Source organism: Hippopotamus amphibius, chromosome 5 (genome assembly GCF_030028045.1).
Source record: "Hippopotamus amphibius kiboko isolate mHipAmp2 chromosome 5, mHipAmp2.hap2, whole genome shotgun sequence".
In the NCBI taxonomy this organism is placed as follows: Eukaryota; Metazoa; Chordata; class Mammalia; order Artiodactyla; family Hippopotamidae; genus Hippopotamus; species Hippopotamus amphibius.
In genome coordinates, this window is record NC_080190.1 from 129,373,614 (window position 1) to 129,397,315 (window position 23,702).

Consider the following 23,702-nt stretch of genomic DNA (forward strand, 5'->3'; position numbering starts at 1 on the left):
AAATGATGATATACGTGTGGGTTTGTGTCTGGGCTCTCTATTCTGTTCCATTGATCTATGTGCGTGTTTTTGTGTCAGTAACATACTGTTTTAATTACTTTGGCTTTGTAGTATATTCTGAAGCCAGGGAGCATGATACTTCCAACTTTGTTCTTTTTCCTCAAGATTGCTTTGGCTAATTGGGGTCTTTGGTAGTTCCATACAAAATTTAGGATTATTTGTTATAGTTTTGTGAAAAATGTCATAGGTATTTTAATAGGGGTTGCATTAAATCTGTAAATTGCTTTGGGTAGTATGGCCATTTTAACAATATTAATTATTCTAATCCAAGAGCACAGGATATCTTTTCATTTCTTTCTATCGTTTTCAATTTCCTTCATGTTTTATAGTTTTCAGTGTATAGGTCTTTCACCTCATTGGTTAAGTTTTTTCCTAGGTATTTTATTATTTTGTTGATGTGATTTTAAATGGGATTGTTTTCTTAATTTCTCTTTCTCTGAGTTCATTACTAGTGCGTAGAAAAGCAACAGATTTCTGTATGTTAATCTTGTATCCTGCAACTTACCTGATATTTATTTATTAGTTCTAATAGTTTTTGGTGGAAACTTTAGGGTTTTCTGTATAAAGTATATCATCTGCAAATAGTGATGGTTTTATTTTTTCCCTTCCAATTTGGATGCCTTTTACTATTTTTCTTGTCTGATTTCTGTGGCTAGGACTTCCAATACTGTGTTAAGTAGAAGTGGAGAAAGTGGGCCTCCTTGACTTCTTCCTGAAAATAGAGGAAAGGTTTAAGCTTTTCACCATTGAGGGTGATGTTAGCTGTGTGTTTGTCATAAATGACCTCTCTCTATACATACCACTTTGATGACAGTTTGTTTTTTTTTATCATGAATCAATGTTGAATTTTGTCACATGCTTTTTCTGTGTCAATAGATATGATCACATACCACTTTGATGACAGTTTTTTTTTATCATGAATCATACATACCACTTTGATGACAGTTTTTTTAATCATAAATCATACCACTTTGATGACAGTTTTTTTTTTATCATGAATCAATGTTCCCTGCCCCTGCCATGACCTCAAGACCGTTCTCTACATCTATTCAGTCTTAATAGGTTGTATGTTTCTAGAAATTTGCATATTTATTCTAGGTTTTCTAATTTGTTGGTTTATTACTGTTCATATTATTCTCTTACACTTTTTTGTAAATCTGTGGTATTGGTTGTTATTTCTCCTCTTTCATTTCTTATTTTGTTTATCTGGGTCCTCTGTTTTCTTTTTAGTGAGCCTGGCTAAAGGTTTATTAATTTTGTTTATCCTTTCAGAAAACCAGCTCTTGTTTTTTTTTTTTTTAATCTATCCTATTGCCTTCTTTTTAAAATTAATTAATTAATTTATTATATTATTGTCTGTGTTGGGTCTTTTTTTGCTGTACACGGGCTTTCTTTTTAGTTGTGGTGAGTGGGGGCTACTCTTCGTTGTGGTGCACGGGCTCCTCGTTGCCATGGCTTCTCTTGTTGTGGAGCTCGGGCTCTAGGTGCGTGGGCTTCAGTAGTTGCAGCACGTGAGCTCAGTAGTTGTAACTCACAGGCTCTAAAGCGCAGACTCAATGTTGTGGAGCACGGGCTTAGTTGCTCCACAGCATGTGGGATCTTCCTGGAGCAGGGATTGAACCTGTGTCCCCTGCACTGGCAGGCGGATTCTCAACCACTGTGCCACCTAGGAAGCCTTATCCTATTGCCTTTTTGATATTTATTTTATTTAATTACTTTCTGGTCTTTATTATTTCCATTATTCTGCTGACTCTGAGCTTGTTTATTCTTTCTCTCATTACTCTCTTTTCTTCTTAGTGAGCATGGCTAAAGGTTTATTTATTTATTTATTTTAAGCTCTTTATTAGAATATAATTGCTTTACACCCTTGTACCAGCTATTGAGGTACACCAAAGTGAATCTGCTGTGTTTATACATATATCACTATATCGCCTCCCTCCCGCAACTTCCTTCCACCCTCCCTGTCCTGGCCTCTAAGGCATCACCCATCATTGAGTTGATCTCCTTTTGTTATACAGCAACTTCCCACCAGCTCTCTGTTTTACAGTTGGTAGTGTATATATGTCTATGCTACTCTCTCACTTCATCCCAGCTTCCCCTTCAACCCCCCTTCAACCCCGTGTCCTCAAGGCCATTCTCTGCATCTGTATCTTTATTATTGCCCTGTCACTGGGTTCATCAGTACCATTGTTTTTAGATTCCATATATATGAATTAACATATGCCATTTGCTTTTCTCTTTCTGGCTTACTTCACTCTGTATGACAGACTCTAGGTCTATCCAACTCATTACATATAGCTCCATTTCATTCCTTTTTATGGCTGAGTAATATTCCATTGTATATATGTGCCACATCTTCTTTATCCACTCATCTGTTGATGTGCATTTAGGTTGCTTCCGTGTCCTGGCTATTGAAAATAGTGCTGCAATGAAGATTATGGTACATGTTTCATTTTGTTTTATGGTTTTCTCTGGGTATATGCCCAGGAGTGGGATTACTGGAGCATATGGTAGTTCCATTTTTAGTTTCTTAAGGAACCTCCAAACTGTTTTCCATAGTAGCTGTACCAACTTACATTCCCACCAACAGTGCAGGAGAGTTTCCATTTCTCCACACCCTCTCCAACATTTATTGTTTCTAGATTTTGTTTTTTAAGCTCTTTATTGGAGTATAATTGCTTTACACTCTTGTATAGAATTTTTGATGATGGTCATTCTGACCAGTGTGAGGTGACACCTCGTTGTGGCTTTGACTTGCATTTCTCTAAGGATTAGTGATATTGAGCATTTTTTCATGTGTTGTTAGCCATTTGCATGTCTTTTTCAGAGAAATGTCTGTTTAGGTCTTCTGCCCATTTGTGGATTGGGTTATTTGCTTTTTTGGTATTAAGCGGCATGAGCTGCTTATATATTTTGGAGAATAATCATTTGAGAGTTGCTTCATTCCCAAGTATTTTCTCCCATTTTAAGGGTTGTCTTCTTGTTTTGTTTATGGTCTCTTTTGCTGTGCAAAAGCTTTTATGTTTCATTAGGTCCCCCTTTTTTCTTCTTGATTTTCTTTCCATTATTCTAGGAGGTGGGTCAAAAAGGATCTTGCTTTGATGTATGTCATAGAGTGTTCTGCCTGTCTTTTCCTCTGGAGTTTTATAGTGTCTGGCCTTACATTAAGGTCTTTAATCCATTTTGAGTTTATTTTTGTGTATGGTGTTAGGAAGTGTTCTAATTTCATTCTTTTACATGTTGCTGTCCAGTTTTCCCAGCACCACTTATTGAAGAGGCTGTCTTTTTTCCATTGTATATTCGTGCCTCCTTTGTCAAAGATAAGGTGCCCATATGTGCTTGGGTTTGCCTCTGGGTTCTCTATTCTATTCCATTGATCTTCCTTTCCATTTTTGTGCCAGTACCACACTGTCTTGATCACTGTGGCCTTGTAGTATAGTTTGAAGTCAGGAAGCCTAATTCCACCAATTCTGTCTTTCCTTCTCAAGATTGCTTTGGCTATTTGGAGCCTTTTGCATTTCCATACAAATCATAAGATTTCTTGTTCTAGTTCTGTGAAAAATGCCATTGGTAATTTGATCGGGATTGCATTGAATTTGTAAATTGCTTTGCATAGGATAGTCATTTTCACAATGTTGATTCCTCCAATCCAAGAACATGGTATGTCTCTCCATCTGTTTGTACCATCTTTGATTTCTTTCACCAGTGTCTTATAGTTTTCTGCATATGAGTCTTTTGCCTCCTTAGGCAGGTTTATTCCTAGGTATTTTATTCTTCTTTTGGCAGTGGTAAATGGGAGAGTTTACATAATTTTTCTTTCTGCTGTTTTGTTGTTAGTGTGTAAGAATGCAAGTGATTTCTGCACGTTAATTTTGTATCCTGCTACTTTACTAAATTCATTGATTAGTGCTAGCGGTTTTCTGGTAAAATCTTTAAGGTTTTCTATGTATAATATCATGTCATCTGCAAAGAGTGACCAGTTTACTTCTTCTTTTCCAATTTGGATTCCTTTTATTTCATTTTCTTCTCAGATTGCTGTGGCTATAACTTCCAAAACTATGTTGAATAATAGTGGTGAGAGTGGGCACCCTTGTCTTGTTCCTTTTCTAAGAGGGAATGCTTGCAATTTTTCACCATTTACAATGCTGTTGGCTTTTAGTTAGTCATATATGGCTTTTATTATGTTGAGGTAATTTCTTTCTATGCCCATTTTCTGGAGAGTTTTTATCATAAATGGATTTTGAATTTTGTCGAAGGCTTTTTCTGTGTCTATTGAGATTATCATATGGTTTTTATCCTTCAGTTTGTTAATATGGTGTATCACATTGATTGATTTGCATATGTTGAAGAATCCTTGCATTCCAGGAATAAACCCCACTTGATCATAGTGTATGATATTTTTAATGTGCTGTTGGATTCTGTTAGCTAGTATTTTGTTGAGGATTTTTGCATCTGTATTCATCAGTGATGTTGGCCTGTAATATTCTTTTTTTGTGACATCTTTGCCTGGTTTTGTATCAGGGTAATGATGGCCTTGTGGAATGAGTTTGGGAGTGTTCCTCCTCTGCTATACTTTGGAAGAGTTTGAGAAGGATAGGGGTTAGCTCTTCTCTAACCTGTGAACCCATCTTGTCCTGGGCCTTTGTTTGTTGGAAGATTTTTCATCATGGTCTCAATTTCATTGCTTGTGATTGGTCTGTTCATATTTTCCATTGCTTCCTGGTTCAGTCTTGGAAGATTGTACTTTTCTAAGAATGTATCCATTTCTTCCAGGTTATCCAATTTATTGGCATATAGTTGCTTGTAGCAGTCTCTCATGATCTTTTGTATTTCTACAGTTTCTGTTGTTACTTCTCCTTTTTGATTTCTAATTCTGTTGATTTGTGTCTTCTCCCTTTTTTTCCTGATGAGTCTGGCTAATGGTTTATCAATTTTCTTTATCTTCTCAAAGAGCCAGCTTTTAGTTTTATTATTCTTTGCTGTTGTTTCCTTCATTTCTTTTTCATTTATTTCTGATCTGATCTTTATAATTTCTTTCCATCTGCTCACTTAGTGGTTTTTTGTTCTTCTTTCTCTAATTATTTTAGATGTAAGGTTAGGTTGTTTATTTGATATTTTTCTTGTTCCTTGAGGTAGGACGGTACTGCTGTAAACTTTCTCTTAGAACTGCTTTTGCTGTGTCCCATAGATTTTGAGTTGTTTTGTTTTCATTCTCATTTGTTTATTTTTTTGATTTCCTCTTTGATTTCTTTACTGATTTCTTGGTTGTTTAATAGCATATTGATTAACCTCCATATGTTTGTATTTTTTTACAGTTTTTTTTTTCAGGTAATTGATATCTAGTCTCATGGCATTGTAGTCAGAGATGATGCTTGATATGATTTCAATTTTCTTGAATTTACCAAGGCCTGATTTGTGACACAAGATGTGATCTATCCTGGAGAATGTTCTGTGTGCACTTGAGAAGAAAGTGTGTTCTGTAGTTTTTGGATGGAATGTCCTATAAATATCAATTAAGTTCAGATGGTCTAATATGTCATTTAAAGCTTGTGTGTCCTTATTTAATTTCTGTTTGGATAATCTGTCCATTGGTGTAAGTGGGGTGTTAAAGCCTCCTACTATTATTGTGTTACTGCTGATTTCCCCTTTTATGGCTGTTAGCATTTGCCTTATCTATTGAGGTGCTCCTATGTTGGGGGCATAGATATTTACAATTGTTATATGTTCTTCTTGGATTGATCCCTTGATCATTATGTAGTGTCCTTCCTTGTCTCTTGTAATAGTCTTTACTTTCAAGTCTAATTTGTCTGATATGAGTATTGCTACTCCAGCTTTCATTTGACTTCCATTTGCATGGAATATCTTTTTCCATCCCCTTACTTGAAGTCTATGTGTGTCTCTTGGTCTGAAGTATGCTTCTTGTAGACATCATATACGCAGGTCTTGTTTTTGTATCCATTCAGTCAGTATGTGTCTTTTGGTTGGAGCATTTATTCCATTTACATTTAAGGTGATTATTGACATGTGTGTTCTGATTACCATTTCCTTTATTGTTTTGGGCTTGTTTTTGTAGGTCTTTTCCTTCTCTTGTGTTTCCTGCTTTGAAAAGTTCCTTTATCAATTGTTGTAAGACTGGTTTGCTGGTGCTGAATTCTCTTAACTTTTGCTTGTCTGTAAAGCTTTTGATTTCTCTGTGGAATCTGAATCAGGTTCTTGCTGGGTAGAGTATTCTTGGTTGTAGGTTTTTCTCTTTCAGGACTTTCAGTATATCCTGCCACTCCCTTCTGGCCTACAGAGTTTCTACAGAAAGATCAGCTGTTATCCTTATGGGTTTTTGCTTATATGTTATTTGTTGCTTTTCTCCTGCTGCTTTTCATATTTTGTCTTTGTGTTTAATTTTCATTAGTTTGATTAATATGTGCCTCAGTGTCTTTCTCCTTGGGTTTATTCTGTATGGGACTCTCTGCAGTTCTTGGACTTGATTAATTATTTCTTTTTCCATGTTGGAGAAGTTTTCCATTATAACCTCTTCAAATATTTTGTCAGACACTTTCTTTTTCTTCTTCTGGGATGCCTGTGATTCAAATGTTGGTGCGCTTCATGTTGTCACCAAGGTCTCTGAGACTGTCTTCCATTCTTTTTATTCTTTTTTCTTGTTCCTGCTCTGTGGCAGTTATTTCCCCCATTCTATCTTCCAACTCACTTTCTCATTCTTCCGTCTCAGTTATTCTGCTGTTTATACCATCTAGCATATTTTTAATTTCAATTATTTTGTTGTTCATTAGTGTTTGTTTTCTCTCTAGTTCTTCTAGGTCCCTATTAAATATTTCTTGTATTTTCTCTATTTTGTCATCAATATGTTGTATCATCTTTACTATCATTACTCTGAATTCCTTTTCAGGCAATTTTCCTATTTCCTCTTCATTTATTTGGTTTTGTGGATTTTTTTCTTGCTGCTTTGCCTGCAAGATGTTTCTCTGTTTTCTCATTTTGTCTAATTTTTAGGATTTGCTATCTCCTTTCTCTATCCTGCCTAGTAGTAATTCCTCTTGTTTCTGCCTTTTGCCCCCTGTGGTGGGATTTGTCCAGTGTCTTGAGTAGGCTTCCTGGTGGGAGGGTTTGGTACCTGCTTTCTGGTGTGTGGCTCTGAGTCTTTTCTCTCTAATGAGTAGAGCCATGTCAGGTGGTGTGTTTAATGATATCTGTAAGGATAATATGGCTTTAGGTAGTCTGTGTGCTGATGGGTAGGTTTGTGTTCCTGTCTTGTTTGTAGTGTGGTGTGAGGCATTGGCAGTTACAGACAGTCAGATGAAGCCAGGTCTTAGACTCTGATACAAGGCTCTGTGAGAATTCTCTGCAGTTAATCTTCCCTGTGGCTGAGGACTCCCTACTGGTCTAGCATCCTGGATTCAGTGCTTCCTCCCCACAGCCTCCTACCTGACTTCTGGTCAATTAGTCCATACTTCAGAGGTTGTTTGTCCTGGCAATAAAGGGGATTAAAAAAGACTGTCCAAGCCCCAGAATAATGGCAGAGTGTTGAGTCAAACAAATACTAAGTCAAGGAAACACATACATGCACAAGACACAAATACTGAACCCAATAGAATGTAAAGCGCAAGAAAAACCTGCCAGAAGAACCACAGTATGCAATCAGACAGTCAAAGGGAAAAGAAACAAAAATTCAAAACCAAAAAAAAAAAAAACCAAAAACCCAACCCCCCCCCCCCCCACACACATACAAACACAAATCCAGGGAAATTTTGAAAGCAAGGATCAAATATAATAAAGAGCAAGAGGACAACCAGACAGACTAAAGGTTCCCAAAACAAAATCAGACAATTACAATTAGAACTAAGATAAAGACAAACCCTAATAAGAAAAACCAAAGCAGCGTGTCTTCTGGAGAATCAAGCAAGGAAACAGATCAGACTGATAATACTGATTAAAAGTGTATTGCGTTAAAATAAACTAAAAAAGGATAGAAGACACAGCAACAGAAGAGCATAGTGTGACTGGAAATATGAAAAGAAAAAGAAAAAATAGAAATGTATAAATAAAAGATAGAGGAAAAGAAGATAGGAGAGATAAAGTCAGCACTGCAAAAAACAGCTAGAAATAGTAATATAAAAAAAGGCTAAAAATAAAAATAGAAGAAAAAAGAGAATAAAAAATGTTATAAAACATTTAGATCCCTTAGGACTAATATTGTAATTTCAAAAAAAAAAAAAAAAAAGAGGCTAGAACTGACCCTAGAATGGACCAGATCAATAGAATTAATAATGGTGTTTCTGTCTCCTTGGTGTCTCAGCTGTAAGTGTCCTTCTACCCACCTTGGGCTTTTTGTATTGCTCTGCGACTAGCAGAGCTTCCTTTACTGTTTGTCTGTAAGTGCCTGGTGTGTGGGGAGAGAGAGGGTACAATAGTGGCTCCTTCCCTTGGGAGTGAGTGAGCAGTAGTGCCCTGCCTGGGTTGCAGGAACCTGAGCAGTGTTGGCGGTGCCTATTGCTGAGGGAAGCTGGCAGCTCAGGTGTAAACAGAATGTCTCCAGAACTGTGCCACTCTGCAGACTTATGGCTCTTGGCTGCAGACACTCTAGGCCCTGCCCTGCCCAGGGGCCTTTGTTATCCCTTGTTGACTGTGATAGCCAGGCCCAGAGGGGTCTCCCTTTGTTCATCACAGGTGCTGAGAGACTACACCTGTGGCTCCTCCCCACTTCTTGTGAGTCAGCAGTATTGAGCCGCCACCATGGCCACCCGGTTTTCCACGGTAGGCATTCTCCACTGTGGATTTCTTCCCTCCTGTCCCCTCAGTCCATCTCCCCACTGCCAACAATGTTTCTCACCCTGAACCAGTTCTCCAGTTCCCTCTTGCCAGCTCCCAGACCCCCTGTTCAGCTGTGAACCCATGTCTCAGTCCGGACACACAGAGCTGTGGTGTGGACCTTCTGTGTGTTTCTCACTCTTTCCTGTCTGCCACAGATCAGCTGCTTCACCCTCTTTGAACAGGCCCAAATGCCTCCCTTCTGACCCAGTGAAATTCCCCGTTGGAGAAGGGGTTTCCCCGTCAGATAAGGGATGTTTCCCCGAATTTGGCAATCTCCCCTCTGTTTCAGCTGCCCCCGCCCCAGCTTGTGGGACCTATCCCTTTCCTTTCTTTTCCTCTTCTTTCTCCTTTTTTTTTTCCCCTTTATCCTACCCAGTTATGTCAGGATCTTTGCAGTCCTTTCTGGTGTCCGAGGTCTGCTGCTGGTGTTCAGCTGGTTCTCTGTGGGAATTATTGCATCTTTTGATGTATTCCTGATGTATCTGTGGGGAGGGATGCAATCCACGTCCTTCTACTTTGCCGCCATCTTTCTCACAAGGCCTGTAAATGTTTAGTAATTTTGTTTATCCTTTCAAAAAACCAGCTCTTGGTTTCATTGATTTTTTTTCTGTTGTCTTTTGGTCTCTACTTTATTTATTTCCTCCCTGATCTTTCCTATTCCCTTCCTGCTGTTGACTGTGGGCTTTGTTTGTCCTTCTCTTTCTGATTCCTTTAGATGATATATCAGGTTGTTTGTGATTTTTCTTGCTTCTTGAGGTAAGGATTAATTACTATAAATTTCTCTTAGAATTGCTTTTTCTGTGTCTCATAGACTTTGGAATTTTTTTTTTCTTTTTCATTTGTCTCAAGATATTTTCTGGTTCCCACTTTGATTTCTTCAGTGATCCATCAGTTTTTTTAGTAGCATGTTGTTTAGTCTCCCCACGTTTGTGTTTTTCGATTTTTCTTCCTGTAATTGATTTCTAGTTTCATGCCATCATAATTGGAAGAGATGCTTGATATAATTTCTGTCCTCTTAAATTTCTTGAGACTTATTTTCTGGCCTATCATGTGGTCTATCCTAGAGAAATTCCATGTGCACTTGAAAAGAATGTGTATTCTGCTGCTTGGGGATTGAATATCCTGTAGATATCTATTAAGTCCAACTTCTATACTGTGTTATTTAAGGCCACTGTTTCCTTATTGGTTTTTCTGTCTGGATAATCTATCCACTGATGTATGTGGGAAGTTAAAGTCCCCTGCCATTATTGTGTTACTGTCAGTTTCTCCCTTTGCATCTGTTAAAATTTGCTTTATATATTTAAGTGCTCTTATATTCGATGCATATATGTTTATGAATATTGTATCATCTTTTTAAAATTGACTTCTTTGTTATTATGTAATATGTTTCATTGTCTTTTTATTATGAAACTTGTTTTAAAATTTACTTTGATATGAATATTGCTACCCCAGCTTTCTTTTCCTGTTGCATGGAATATCATTTCCATCCCCTCAGTTTCAGTCTGTGTGTTTCTTTGGCTCTGAAGTGAATCTCTTTTAGGAAGCATATAGATGGGTCTTTTTTTTTTTTAATCAAGTCAGCCACCCTATGTCTTTTGATTGGTACATTTAGTTCATTGATATTTAAATTGATTGTTATATACTTATTGCCATATTATTATTTGTTTTCTTGTTTTCTTTTTTTGTAGTTCTTCTCTGTTCTTTTCTTCTCTTTTAGTATCTTCCCTTGTGATTTGATGATTTTCTTTAGTTTATGTTCCTTTCTCTCTAGTTTTTGTATACCTATCATAAGTTTTTGATTTCTGATTATAATGGAGTTCATGTATGTTGACCTATAACTATATCTATTTATTTTAAACTGATACTTTTTTAACTCACACACATTCAAAAGCTCCATACATTTTTCCTCCCCCCGCCAACAGTGCTTTGTGTTTTTGATGTCATATTTTACATGTTCATGTCTATCCCTTAACTGTTTATTGCAATCATAGTTGATTTTTCAGTTTTTATCTTTAAACTTTGTAATAGCTTATTTCAGCAGTTGAGCCACAGCCTTAAAATTTCCTTTACCAGTGGGATTTTCCACCTCCTATAATTTCTTTTTTCTTGTTGTAACATTTTCTCTTTCACTTAAAGAAGACTCTTTAACATGAGTTTAATATTGATGAACTCATTTTTTGCTTCTCAAGGAAGTTATCTCTTCTTCAATTTTGAATGATAACCTTGCTGGAGAGAGTATCATAGGGTGTACTTTTTTTTTTTTCTTTTCGGACTTTAAACATATTGCACCACTCCCTTCTGGCCTGCAGTTTCTGCTGAGAAATCAGCTTATAGTCTTATGGGGTTTCCCTTGTATGTGACTCTTTTTATTCTCTAGCTGTCTTTAAAATTATCTTTAGCTTTTGCTGTTTTAGTTATATGTCTTTTTATGGGTCTCTTACAGTTCATCTTATTTGAGATGCTCTGTGCTTCCTGTACCTGAATATCTGTTTAATTCTTCAGGTTTGGGAAGTTTTTAGTCATAATTTCATCAAATACTTTTTGAACTCTTTTCTCTCTCTCTTCTGCTTCTGGGACCCCTATAATGTGAATGTTAGTATGCTTGATGTTGTCCAGAGTTCTGTTAAACTGTCATCATTATTTTTAATTTGTTTTTCCTTTTGCTTTTTTGACTGTGTGGATTCCATTATTCTGTCTTACAGGTTATTTATGCATTTTTCCGTATCACCTAATCTGCTATTAATTCCCTCTAGTGTATTTTAAATTTCAGTTATTGTTTCTTCAGCTCTGACTCATTCTTTATTATACATTCTAGTTCTTTGTTAAAATTCTCATTATTTTAATCTGTTCTTTTCACCAGTTCAATTACCATTCTTATTAGTATTGCTTTGAACTCTTTATCAGGTAATATTATCTGTTTTCGTTAGGGTTTTTTGAGGGCTTTTTTCTTATTCTTTTATTTGAAACATATTCTGTTTCCTTAATTTGTTTAATTTTCTCTGACTTTATGAAATGACATGAAACATTTACCTATTCTGATCTTGAAGGCATCCCTATGCAGTCTGCATGTTCCCTGTGTCCTTTTTGTGAGCATCACTATGTAGTGTGCATGTGCCCTGTGGTTTTGGTGGGAAAGCTGTATCCGAAGTGATTGTGAGCTCCTCTTCTTCTGGGATGTGCTGGCAGCGACCACCTTAGTAAGTAGGCTGGAACTGGAGGGGCTGGAACAAGAGCCAAGTGCAAGTCGGACTTCTCCTATGCTCAGTAGTCATCACTGCCCTATTGGGTTTGGAACCTGAAGGGCTGGGGCAGTAGTAGAGTTAGGTTTCTCCAGAACATGATGGCAATCTCCACCTTGGTTTAAGGTGGAAGTGGAGGTAGCTGTGGCCTGAGGGCTTGGGACTGCACTTCCATGCTGATTTTACTTTTTCCCCAGTGTGTGCACCTTGGTTAGAGGCTGGGTCAGAGCCGTACAGGTTGATGCCACACCACTGAGCTGCTCCCTCCCAAATGTAAACAGGGATGCATAGGAAGCTCTCCAATGTTGGCAGTCTCTGCCCTGGATCTAGCTTAGCTCCCTTGTGGGTATGCACAGGGATGTACTCTGGTGGGATAATGCTATGATTTATCATGTAAACTGACTTATTAGGATAAGAATCTTACCTTTGGTTTTAAAATGAATATCTCCTCTTCTACTGTAGCCAAATGCAGTAATTCACCTGTAAACTCAACATTTAGAATTGGAAATCATTGTTTGATTTCTGTTTGGCAACTTCAAAAAATAAATACAGTGCTTTAATATGATTTTAAGAAATAAATATTTTCAGAATTGACCAAAGCATTCCATTTTTGCAGAAGATGGGGGAAGCTATCAATGCTTTTTGGAGAGTGGCATTTCCTCAGTAATTGTTCAAAAATAAGGTTGGTTAGATCATCCAGCAGGGGGGTCCCTTTTTCTAATTTACACAAGGGTGCTAAATGATCTCTCAGCAGGTGGGATTAGATTCAGGCTGGCAACAAAGGCCAAGAATCTGTAAGAGCTTTGCATGAGCAGGTCAGTGTGGGTTCAGCTTTCTTAGTATTTTTATAACTATTTTCTTTCTTGTATACTAGAAATTGGAGAAACTAATGAGACAATTAAATTGTATTACTACTTGTGGAAGTAGTTACTTCTTGTGGAAACTCAGTTCTACAAAGCCTTAAAAGACTGACCACAGTTCCGAATGTGGTTGGCCCAAATTTACTCACATTTCCTTTTAGACATTCAATAAGCTCCATTTCCTTAAAGTTATAGAAGCTGAGTACTAAGAATAGTGCCCTTGAGACTCCTGTCAACACAACTTCTAGTGATAGTACCATGTATAATAGAGACTGAATGAGGTTTTAACTTTCAATTCTGAGTTTTGAGTAAGCAGTCTTCGAAAGACTATCTTTAACGCTTAGTAACAATTTCTAGACACTTATTACTTAGGAACTAATTTGCGTAGATGCTATTTTAGATGCTTCAAAATACAAATTTTTAATGATATTATATAGATTTAGGGATTATGAATTATAATTTCAGAGTTGGTAATGTTATTTAATATTTCTTAAGGATAAGTGTTTCAGTCCTGTTCAGAATGTGAGATTGAACACCACAGCATCAAATGACCTCTTACCTTCTGCTCCTTCCAAAAACTAATACTTGTATGTTTGCTAGAGTTCCTGTAACAAAATACCATGAACTGGGTGACTAAAACAACAGAAATTTATTACCCCACTGTTCTGGAGGCTAGAAGTCTAAAATCAAGGTACCGGCAGAATTGATTTCTTCTGAGAGCTGTGAGGGAGTATTTTTAATGTGCCACTCTCCTAGCTTATGGTGGTGTGCTGGCAACTTTTGGTGTTCTTGACATGCAGAATCATTATCCTGATTTCTGCCTTCATCTTTGCATGGCATTCTTCCTTTGTTCTTGTCTGTTTCTTCATGATATTCTTTTATCAGTCATATTGGACTATAAACCCACTGTATTCCAGGATGACTGCATCCTAACTAATTACATCTGCAATGACCCTATTTCCAAATAAGGTCATATTCTGAGGTGCTAGGAATTAGGATTTCAACAGATGAATGGAAGAGGGGCACAGTTCAACCCATAAGAAAGGCCAAAGGTGTTTTGTGAAAAGGATTGACTTTCTGGGAGCAATGAATTCTACTGGAATAGAGTTTCATTGAGTTGTGGTAACTGTAGTTTTCTGGGTAGTATTTGAAGCTTCATAACTAAATGCTGCAGTCTATGAAATACTGTTGTTCTTGTATTCATGCTTGAGGGGAATAAACCAGTGCCTCTGAGTCTTAGCTGCCTGGCCTCTCAATAATGAAGCGATGTCACTAAGCCAAGAAAATATAAAGTCTCCAATAGAGTGGCTCTCTATAGTAATTCCAACACCAGTTCACAACTTCAGATACATTATTCAATTTCTAGACATGATCTTTTGCAGTTCTAGTTTTCTTTACTTTTCTAAATAATCACTATCATGCAAATCCAAATAAAACTGGTCTGAAGCTGAAATAAAATATGTATCTTAAAATATGAAACGTCATCTTCTTTGTGATAAACAGTTCTCTTTCTCACCAGCAGTGATTGGTCATTTTATAGCAGTCTTAACCAAGAGATTATACCAGGTGCAGAGGCAGAGTGAGCTACCTACCTGCTTTCTCATTCTTCCTTGGCAGGGCTCAGGCACTCTGTCTAGGAAAGCCATTTTCACTGTAAAACCATTTTCACTGTAGCCTGGGTTGGAGGGGCAAGGGGTGCTAGTGGTAAATGTCCAATTTCACACTCAGGGCCCCTCAAAAGGTGGGACGTATTCATAAGCCCTGAAACTACTGATAATATTGACGTGGGAATATGGAGTCTCTTCTACTATAATAACTATTATCACACCTATAAAACGTTTTCTTAAAAATTGCATCTTTCAAAGTCTTCTAGTGACCATTCTTTTGTCATGCATTACCAATGCATGATTTTTGATTTTTAAAAATAATCAACCAACTAAAGATCTCAAGTTATGGGTTTTCTCCTCCAATCAATCAATCAATCAATCAATCAATCAATCAATCTCTCTCTCTTTCTGTCTCTCTATTTCTTCTCTCATTCCTCCTCTGTCCCCTTTTGGCACCCTTTGGCCTAATACCCATTTTGTTTTTATTCTTTGATACTTTTGTTTGTTGTGTTGCTTTTGCTCTTATTTGAGATTAAATAATACAAATATCTATCAGTATTTGCAGCAATTTTTCTCCAGAGTAATAGAATTAGAGAGTTCTAATTCTGCTCTGATTGAATTAAATACCCTGTTTTATTAAACATGGAGAAATGTGTAGATAATTCTATTAATTTGTAAATGACTCTAACTAGTTAATATTTTCATTATTTTTGGAGGACTTAACATATTTTAGTTTGTGTGAAAATATGGATGTAGCTTATATTATGAACCAGAATAATGAATCAGAGAAAGAAAACTTTATCCAGTTCCCTCTCCTTTATGGAGAAGTGTATGGGAAGGTAGTTTGGGTTTTTTAGTTTTTATCTATGGAAGGGGTACTTGAAATTTTAAAGCATTATATTTCTGAATTAGTTCATTACTTCATATTGGCCATTGTTCATTGCCGTATTAGCAGAGAAGTAGATTCTCACTGAGAATGTACAACACTTGCTTAATGTGAAAGCTCAGTATCAGTGTCATTTGTGATAAAGGAAGTGTCTATGTGATTTCTGGTCTTTGAGGTGGTTCTCGTAAAATCTACTAAAGTGATATTTTGCATTTATAGGTCTAGAGAGCTTTTAAAGGTTTCAGTTAAAAATGTTTTCCATGATTATTCCTGTTTTAATTTGATAGAAATATGGGAGCCAAAGAAATTCTGTTTTTGAACTAGTTTTTTATAGCTTTCTCTTGGGATGAATGGAGAGAGAGAGAGAGTATTATAATAAAGCAAACATTTGTCTATTTGTATTTTCATTTGCTGTTGCAGGTGAAGTAGAAATGTAGCCAAATAGGCTACTCCAGCAAACTTGATTCTGTTGGTATTTACCGCATTTATCAGAATTTAGTGTTCACTCAATTCATCCAGGTGGTTTTGTTAAATATGCCACATGTATATTTCCCAATCCCCCATCACTGTTTTGGTAGATCTGGGTGATCTGAAATTTGGGCAACCTTTTTTCTAACTTGGAATCACTCTGTATTTCTGTCTCTTGATGGGTAATTTTTATCAGGTAACTCATTCTGAAAATGGGTAAGAAAAAGTTGCTTTCTAGCTTTCCATATGAATGTTTTAATGCACACAATGTTTTTACAAAGTTGCTTACACTATAAATGCCATGAGATGTTTGTTGTTGGTCTGGGGGAATGTTTAGCCTTACAATGCTAACCTGGCTTAGAGATCTGCACCTTCACACCACCTTTCTGAACAACAAGACTGCTGCCTCTTATCTTGCCTGTATGAAATTCTACAGCAGCCTTTGCCACTGACTCTTCTATAACAACTTTTCATGTGTTTTCACCAGACTTTTAGGAATACGTCGTCAGTATACAGGCAACCCAAGTAGGTTTTTAAAAATAAAGAAGGGACTGGTTATTGGTAGATCTTTCATGCACTTTAATCATGACTGAAATATCTTCTGTACTGCTTGAAAAAAATATTTGATGTAAAACTAGAGTTTGTTTATTTTAAAGAAGTTAAACTTAACTTTGAAATAGTAAAAGTTAAACAGTAAAAAGTACTGATATAGGAACCAGATTGCCAGGCTCCATAGTGTGAATAATTAACTGGCCTAATATTCAGGTAATCTAGGTTCTAACGCCACCTGCTTCCTCAAATGTTTTTGTAGTTTGTCATGTCTGTTATGCCCAATCAAATGGCTATCTTTAAATTGTACAAACTTGAATGGATTATCAGAACCTACCTGAACTGATCTTGGAGAGGCATAAGTGAGTGGTGGCATGAGGTGAGATCTTAATTCCCTGCCCAGGAATCAAACCTTGGTAGCCTGGATGAAAACCAGGAATCCTAGCCACCAGACCAGCAAGGGCTAGAGGCTAGATGCTATTTTTCCCTGGCTCTTGCCCCCAGTAAAAAAATGCTTTTCTCATGGAGGCAAAAACTGTAAAAATCAGGTACAAAATTATTATTAGAAACATAGCACAACAAGTGGGAGAACACACAGAGAAACAGTTTGTTTAGTTAAGATACAAGCAAGGCAGAGATGCACACCCAGAGAGAAAGAGTGTGGGCGTCCTCCCTAATGAAGAGGAATGCAGTAAAGAGGCAGTTAAGTCATTATCTTGGGCAGTTCTTCTGGGTCTTTGTTTACCTTTGGCCAGTTATCTGGTTTCTTTTTCCACACCTGACCTGCCCTAGGACCTTCCCCAACATGCATGCGCAACTTTTTTCCAAAATGGATTTCAGCCCAGAGGCCTATTGAGTAGTCTTAGCATCACATATTATGGGGTGGTGCACCCTCCTTTTTGATCCCCAAGAAGCCTTTCTGCACATGTACAATGTCTCCCTTGCCCCAAGGATGGGGAATATATGACCTCTTGATCTTTACTCAAACAGAGTTTAGTCCTTCTTGGTCCCTCCTGTGACTGTTCTCTTAAAGTATCCTCAGGAGACAAAGCCTGGCTATTTACCCTGTTTCTGTTGTTATTTCTATTTCAAAGTGCAATCAGGAGGCTGGTTGTAAATATCTAACCTGGAGCTCACCTATCTCCTGTCTCAGGAAATGCAAACTGGAGGCCAGTTGTAAGTGTCCGGCCTGAAGCCCATCTTTTTCTTGTCCCAAGAAGTGTGAACAGGAGGCCAGTTGTAAATGCCTAGCCTGGGGCCCATCTATTTCCTGCCTCAGAACTAGCTGTTTGATGCCGAGGACCAGCCACAAACAAGATCACTTTAATCAGTTTATACTCATGCATACTTTGGTCACATTTAAATGGCTAGTGGTTATTTAGATATGTCTAGGAAATTTTCCTATGTGCCTGTGACAAACTATGCAGGCAGTAGTATCTAAGGAGAATAAAAATGAACAGTTTTGAGAATTTATTCTTTGAATAAATGAATTTGATTTTTTATTCACTCTAAGAAATTGTACCTGAATATATGCTGGGGTCCAGTTATGAGACATGAATGGATTCATACACTGGCCCAACACTGGGATACACAATCCTAGGCCAGCCAGCTAGCCAGCCAACCAGGCAACTTTGAATATGTACATTCTTTTTGACCCAGCCTTAGTCACCTTTCACATCAGGCTTCTTATCTGTCAGGGGTATTGCTACTAGTTCTGCCTATCTGACAGATGCTATTATGTGAATAGAATGAACATGTGAAAATGATTTTCTAAGTGTGTGTGGAGATATTTTGCTATGATGCTATCACTTTTACCAGGAAGACACTCTGAGCTAATGTCTTCTTATAGGCATCTCTGTAATCAAGGTAAAAACTAGTAGGCCAAAAAGAATAGTTTTAGAATTGAAATGTAAATATTAGCTAATGAATGAATTTTCTGTTATTTAGGACAATGATGCTAGTCTTTCACTGAGCAAGTAGGATAATAAAATTATGGTTCCTTTCATCATTAAATAAACCAATATCCATTCTACTTTGTAATGGACTGTATCTTGGAGTTATAAGATGATCCTGTTTACCCTGGTCTTTTTCATAGGGTTGGCCTTTGCTGTTCTCTCATCTGTGCACCCGGTGTTTGGTTTGTATGGGTCTTTGTTTCCTGCCATCATATATGCGATATTTGGAATGGGACGTCATGTTGCCACAGGTAATTATTTCTGTCTATGCTTATGCTTCTCATGTTACTAATGAAAGGGACTCAGAAGTGATCATTTGTTACTGATTACATTTCCAGTTCATACTTTACTACTGAAAATATTAGGGCAAATATTATCCTCAAATAATATCAGCAAATATTAGGGTAAGACATTTAACTTTCTGTGCCTTAATACATACTGTGATTTATTGCTATATTACTATGTAACCAAGGTTATTGTTAAAGATTCTGTTCATTTTTAAGTTGTAAAAAAACTGTAAGAGAAGGATAAATGTTGTGAATTTACAGTGAAATGAAAGTAAGCACTTTGAGGAAAAGACTGTATAAAATTTAGTTACTCAAATAATAAAAATTATTTTCCATGTAATTTATATTTGGATTAAACAATCTTTTAGGTTTGTTCCGGTCTAGATTCTATAATTCCCTCTAATTAGTATATCTCTTACGTTGCCTAGCATTGCATTACCGAATAAAACGTGAACTGCCACAAGTAATCTGATAATAGAGCAGGCTGGTTAAAAACAAGGGCTTGGAAGTTAGATAGACCTGGATATGTGTCACATTTGTTCTTTGCTATCTGCATGACCTTGGGCAAAGTTTTAAAGGTCTATTTACTGCTTTCTTGATAGTAAAATGTCCAAAAAAACATGATTGTAGTGAGCATTAGATGAGATAAATCGATGTACAAGTGTCTAATGTATTACTGTCTACATAAAAATTAATAAAAGCTGTTATCATTATGAAAATGATACCTTAATCTAAAATATTAAGGTAATAATAATAAAAGTACTTTAGAGGAAATATCCATAGAGGCATTTTTATCCATTTTGTGTATGCAAGACCTCAGTCTGTAAGTAATACCATTTGGTGTCTATTTCTTCAGTGGTCAGTTGTGTTATTGAAGAAAAATTTATTATCCTATAGTTTTAGAGATCAGAAGTTCGAAATGATGCCCATGGGGCTAAAACTGAGATGTTAGTAGGGCTACATTTCTTTCTGGAGGTTCTAGGGAACAATTTGGTGTTCTTAACTTTTCCAGCTTCTAGAGGCTATCTGCATTCTTGGCTCAAGGCACTTCCTTCATTTTCAAAGCCAGCAGGTAGCAACTTCAAATCTCTTTCTTATTCTGATCTTTTGCTTCCCTCCTCTATGTTTAAAGGACCCTTGTGATTGCACTGGGTACACCTGGACAATCCAGGATAATCTACTTATCTGAAGGTCAGTTTTTATTAGAAACCTTAATTCCATCTGCAACGTGAATTACCCTTTGACATGTAGCATAAGGTATTTACAGGATGTGGATGCATTTGGAAGGCCATAATTCTGCTTACTACATTGATACATGCATTTTCTCATGCAGAAATTAACCCATAAAATAATGTTTTATTTATGTAAATTTGGCTTCTTATGTCAATGAAATTTGTCATGGAGGATAGGATCAACAATTATTAGACATTTATAACACCTCCTACCTAAAGTATGGTCCACGGACCAGCAGGATCAGTGTTATGTGGAGCTTTCCCTCTTTACAACCAGCTGCTCAAGAATGCAGTTTCCTTTTGTATTGATGTAAAGGAAGAAAAGCACAATGATGAATTAGAAGTTCTTGAAGCCTATTATATTCAAATTTTCCTGCTCCCTAATTTCCTAACAATTTATTTTCATTCTTCAAAATGTTTAAATATATCATTAGCAAGAAAAAGCAGATTATTTTAGAGCTGACCTCAAAACATCTCCTATGTTAAAAAAGGATAAAAGAAAAAAGTAAAAAAAAAAAAAATTCCCAGTAGATTATAATTACTTTAAGAAGTCAAAAATACTTAACTTGGTATACAGAAGTATGCATTTACGTAAACCACTTTATTTCCTAAGGAATCATTGTAGACATTTTACTTGTGGCATGGTTTTGAAATTGCCATTTACATAAAACGTTGTATTTAACTAATATTAACAGCTGTAGGGATCTTCTATTCTACTAGGGGAATAATATACATTTCAAAATACATATGATTTACAGGCTTTACTGTAGACACTGTATAGCACAATAAATGCTTAAGGCATTTCATTTCTGCATATACGCATCTCCAAAGGACAGAGCCAGCTGGACATTCTCATTTCTCTTTTTATCCCAACAGATTTAGAATTCTTTAGAATCAGTAAAGAAGAAATGATCCTTTTTCCTCTTGGTATTATATTTATATACACACATATTACCACTTATATGACTGTATTTAACAAATTTAATAATAATATTAAACCATAATCATTGGGCAATGATACCTCCAACTCGAGTAGTCAGAGTGCAATAATGAATTACTAAATGCAATAATAAATCATGCTTGAGATACCTTTAAAAGCAAATAATTCAAAAGCTAGAATATAAAGACACCAAATGTGCTGTTTTTTTTCAACAGCACAATTTTCTTACTTTAATTTAAAATACATATATTTTTTAAAAAGGAATAAATTATCAATTGCTTCTTGTGACTTGCAAAGAACATGTCTTAGAATGAAAAGGAAAATAACAGAAACTTGGGTATTAACCCAGTGGAAAGAAAATTTTTGAAGATAACCCATATGTGACAACTTGTAAGATATAATTATCTCCTAAATTAGAGAAAAAATTTTAAAGAGAAAAATATGTTCAGTAATTTAGAGAAAAGATTAGGGAGACCATAGAGGGTACTCTTTAGAAAAAAAGAAAATAAGCAAATGATTATTTACCAAATGAGGTAGGACTTGTGATAGATGTCTTTTATATGTGAAATCTTGTTTAATCTCTACCCAATTTGTAACTAGATATTTTATCTTACAAATGAGGAAGCTGATAGAGTTTAGGTAATTTGGACAGGAATTTGAACTTAGGTCTGTCCAGTTCTGAGGCCCCAATTCACTTCCTATTAGCCCTGCCAACCACAGTACTCTTAAGCTACTAGGTGGATAAAGGAGTAGTAGGGAAGAGATAAAGACAAAGCAAGACCAATAAGATAGAGAAGGTAAAATGTCATTCACAAAATCCTCTATATAGTCACAAGCAGCCTCAGCATCCTTGATTGTTCTCAGCTGTCTCAGAAACGGCAAAACATCATCTTTTGAAAAGAGGCAGTACTCCCATAACCATGTTGGCACAGTGGGTAACCCCATATTCATTGTTGGCAACGTCTGTCTCTGCAGAAGTTCTTGGGATGTGACTCACACACAGGTGAGACTCGCTTTCTTTCCTCAACAAAGCATTTTAGATGGCCTTTCTCTCTTACCATTCAATTCCTTCTTATCTTCCTCCAACTCTTAGGGAAGGTAGGCCTAAACTCAAAAATTAACTCTAAATCATCTTGGTTCTCAGTTCTCTAGTCATTTGTTCAGTGGCTTTTGTACAAATCATTTTGCTCCATGTTCTAGATTTAAAGGCCAAAGCACACACTTCTTTACCTTCAGGAATATCAGACTGAGAAATTCTGTTGTAACATATCTTGAAAAAATAAGTCTTATCAAGAGCAGATTCTGTGGCAAATATTCCTTATCTGGTATTGCCCATCCTTGATGCCAGAATCTTGTCTCTAATCATTAGATATATTTGTTCCTTTATGTGTTCTTAATTTAGTACTTTATGATGACAACAGTGGTATGATAGTTAATATTTCTTGATGATTTATTGAGAATGACTTAGCTCCCTAAGAGAGTATTCAGCTTGATCTGTGTGTATTTATGTAACATCAACTCAATGGAACAGTGAACACTGAATAACAGACGATAGCAGAGCATTTTGGTTTTAATCTTATTAAGAATTATCTGTTTTAGTTGCTAACCACATGCCATATATTGTGATATGTGGTATATTATATTATTTCATTTAAGTCTCATCACAACCCCATTGGGTAAGGAATGCTTTCTGTCTTTAGATGTAAAGACTGAGATGACAGTGCTGGGATTTAAGGTGAGGTTTCTTGGAGGCTACAATCACCACACTATGCTGAATCACCGCACATACTGCCTTGGTTATCCTGTAAAACCAAAAGATTGTCTGTATTGGGTTTCCACTGAGACCTTTTTTCTGTCTGACTTGGCTCTCTTGTCCTATGAGGCTGTATGCCGTTTGTTGAGATGTCTACATCTTGTGACAGGCCCTTTTTTATAAAGTGTCATTTGTGACCTTGGGCGAAGTAAGGTCTTCAGGTAATGAGTTGGGGGAATGTTTGCACAATGCTGCAGTTTGTTTCTTTAATCCGAAATTGCTGAACCCTCTCTGTGGGAGTTGGCATTTCCCTGCTGGTGTGGCTGCATTCTCAGTCATGCTGTGCCAAGATAAGAGCATCAGAACTCTTGGCAGAAAGAGGGGAACACATTGAAAATGATCCTGCATTTGTGTGAGGCCAGGACAGTTCCTGGGAAATACTTTTAACCTTATCTAGTTCTAGTAGATGGAAATGGTATGTTTAATTTATGGGCCACAGCATGTTGTTGTTATACTATAATAAAGGTATACTCTGTTATGAGAGCACAGGGAATAGAAAGATTAAACATGGCCTGGAGGGTCTGGGATGGATCTGTTGAATATGGGATTTGAGCCAGACCAGGAAGGACAAGAGTGTTTTCGTAAGTAGATTGGAGGAGCAAGCATTTCAGGCAATGAACCCCAGATTCAGCAAAAAGTCATATTTTCCACTGAGCCTATTGAGGTCTTCATATTTATCATCTCATTTATATTATCCTCAAACTCAAAAATAGTGTTCTATTATTACCCCCATTTTATGGATGAGGCGATTTAGACTCAGAGTAATGTGCTTTAAGTCTCAATAGTGATAAATGGAGGAGCTGGATTCAAGTCCAGACCATGATCTTAATCCCTGTCCTGAGGACATTCTCTATGTAAGTCTGCAGAGAGGTCAGAAAATGTGTTGCCTGGGAGGGAATAGCAAGTAGATGGCGTGGCTATGTGTGGAAGAAATATGTATATAGAAAGGTAGGTTTCTGTGTTTTCCATGGAGTGAAGGGTGG

At 36.6% G+C, this 23,702-nt stretch overlaps 1 protein-coding gene across 1 annotated transcript in view; it reads left to right on the top strand.

The window, feature by feature from the left end:
* Positions 1-23,702, top strand: part of SLC26A7 (solute carrier family 26 member 7) — a 308,511-nt gene that overhangs the window by 170,179 nt on the left and 114,630 nt on the right. Inside the window, exon 4 of the mRNA XM_057734289.1 lies at positions 18,588-18,698. Coding sequence (XP_057590272.1) covers positions 18,588-18,698 — 111 coding nt within the window. The remainder of the gene's footprint in view (positions 1-18,587; positions 18,699-23,702) is intronic.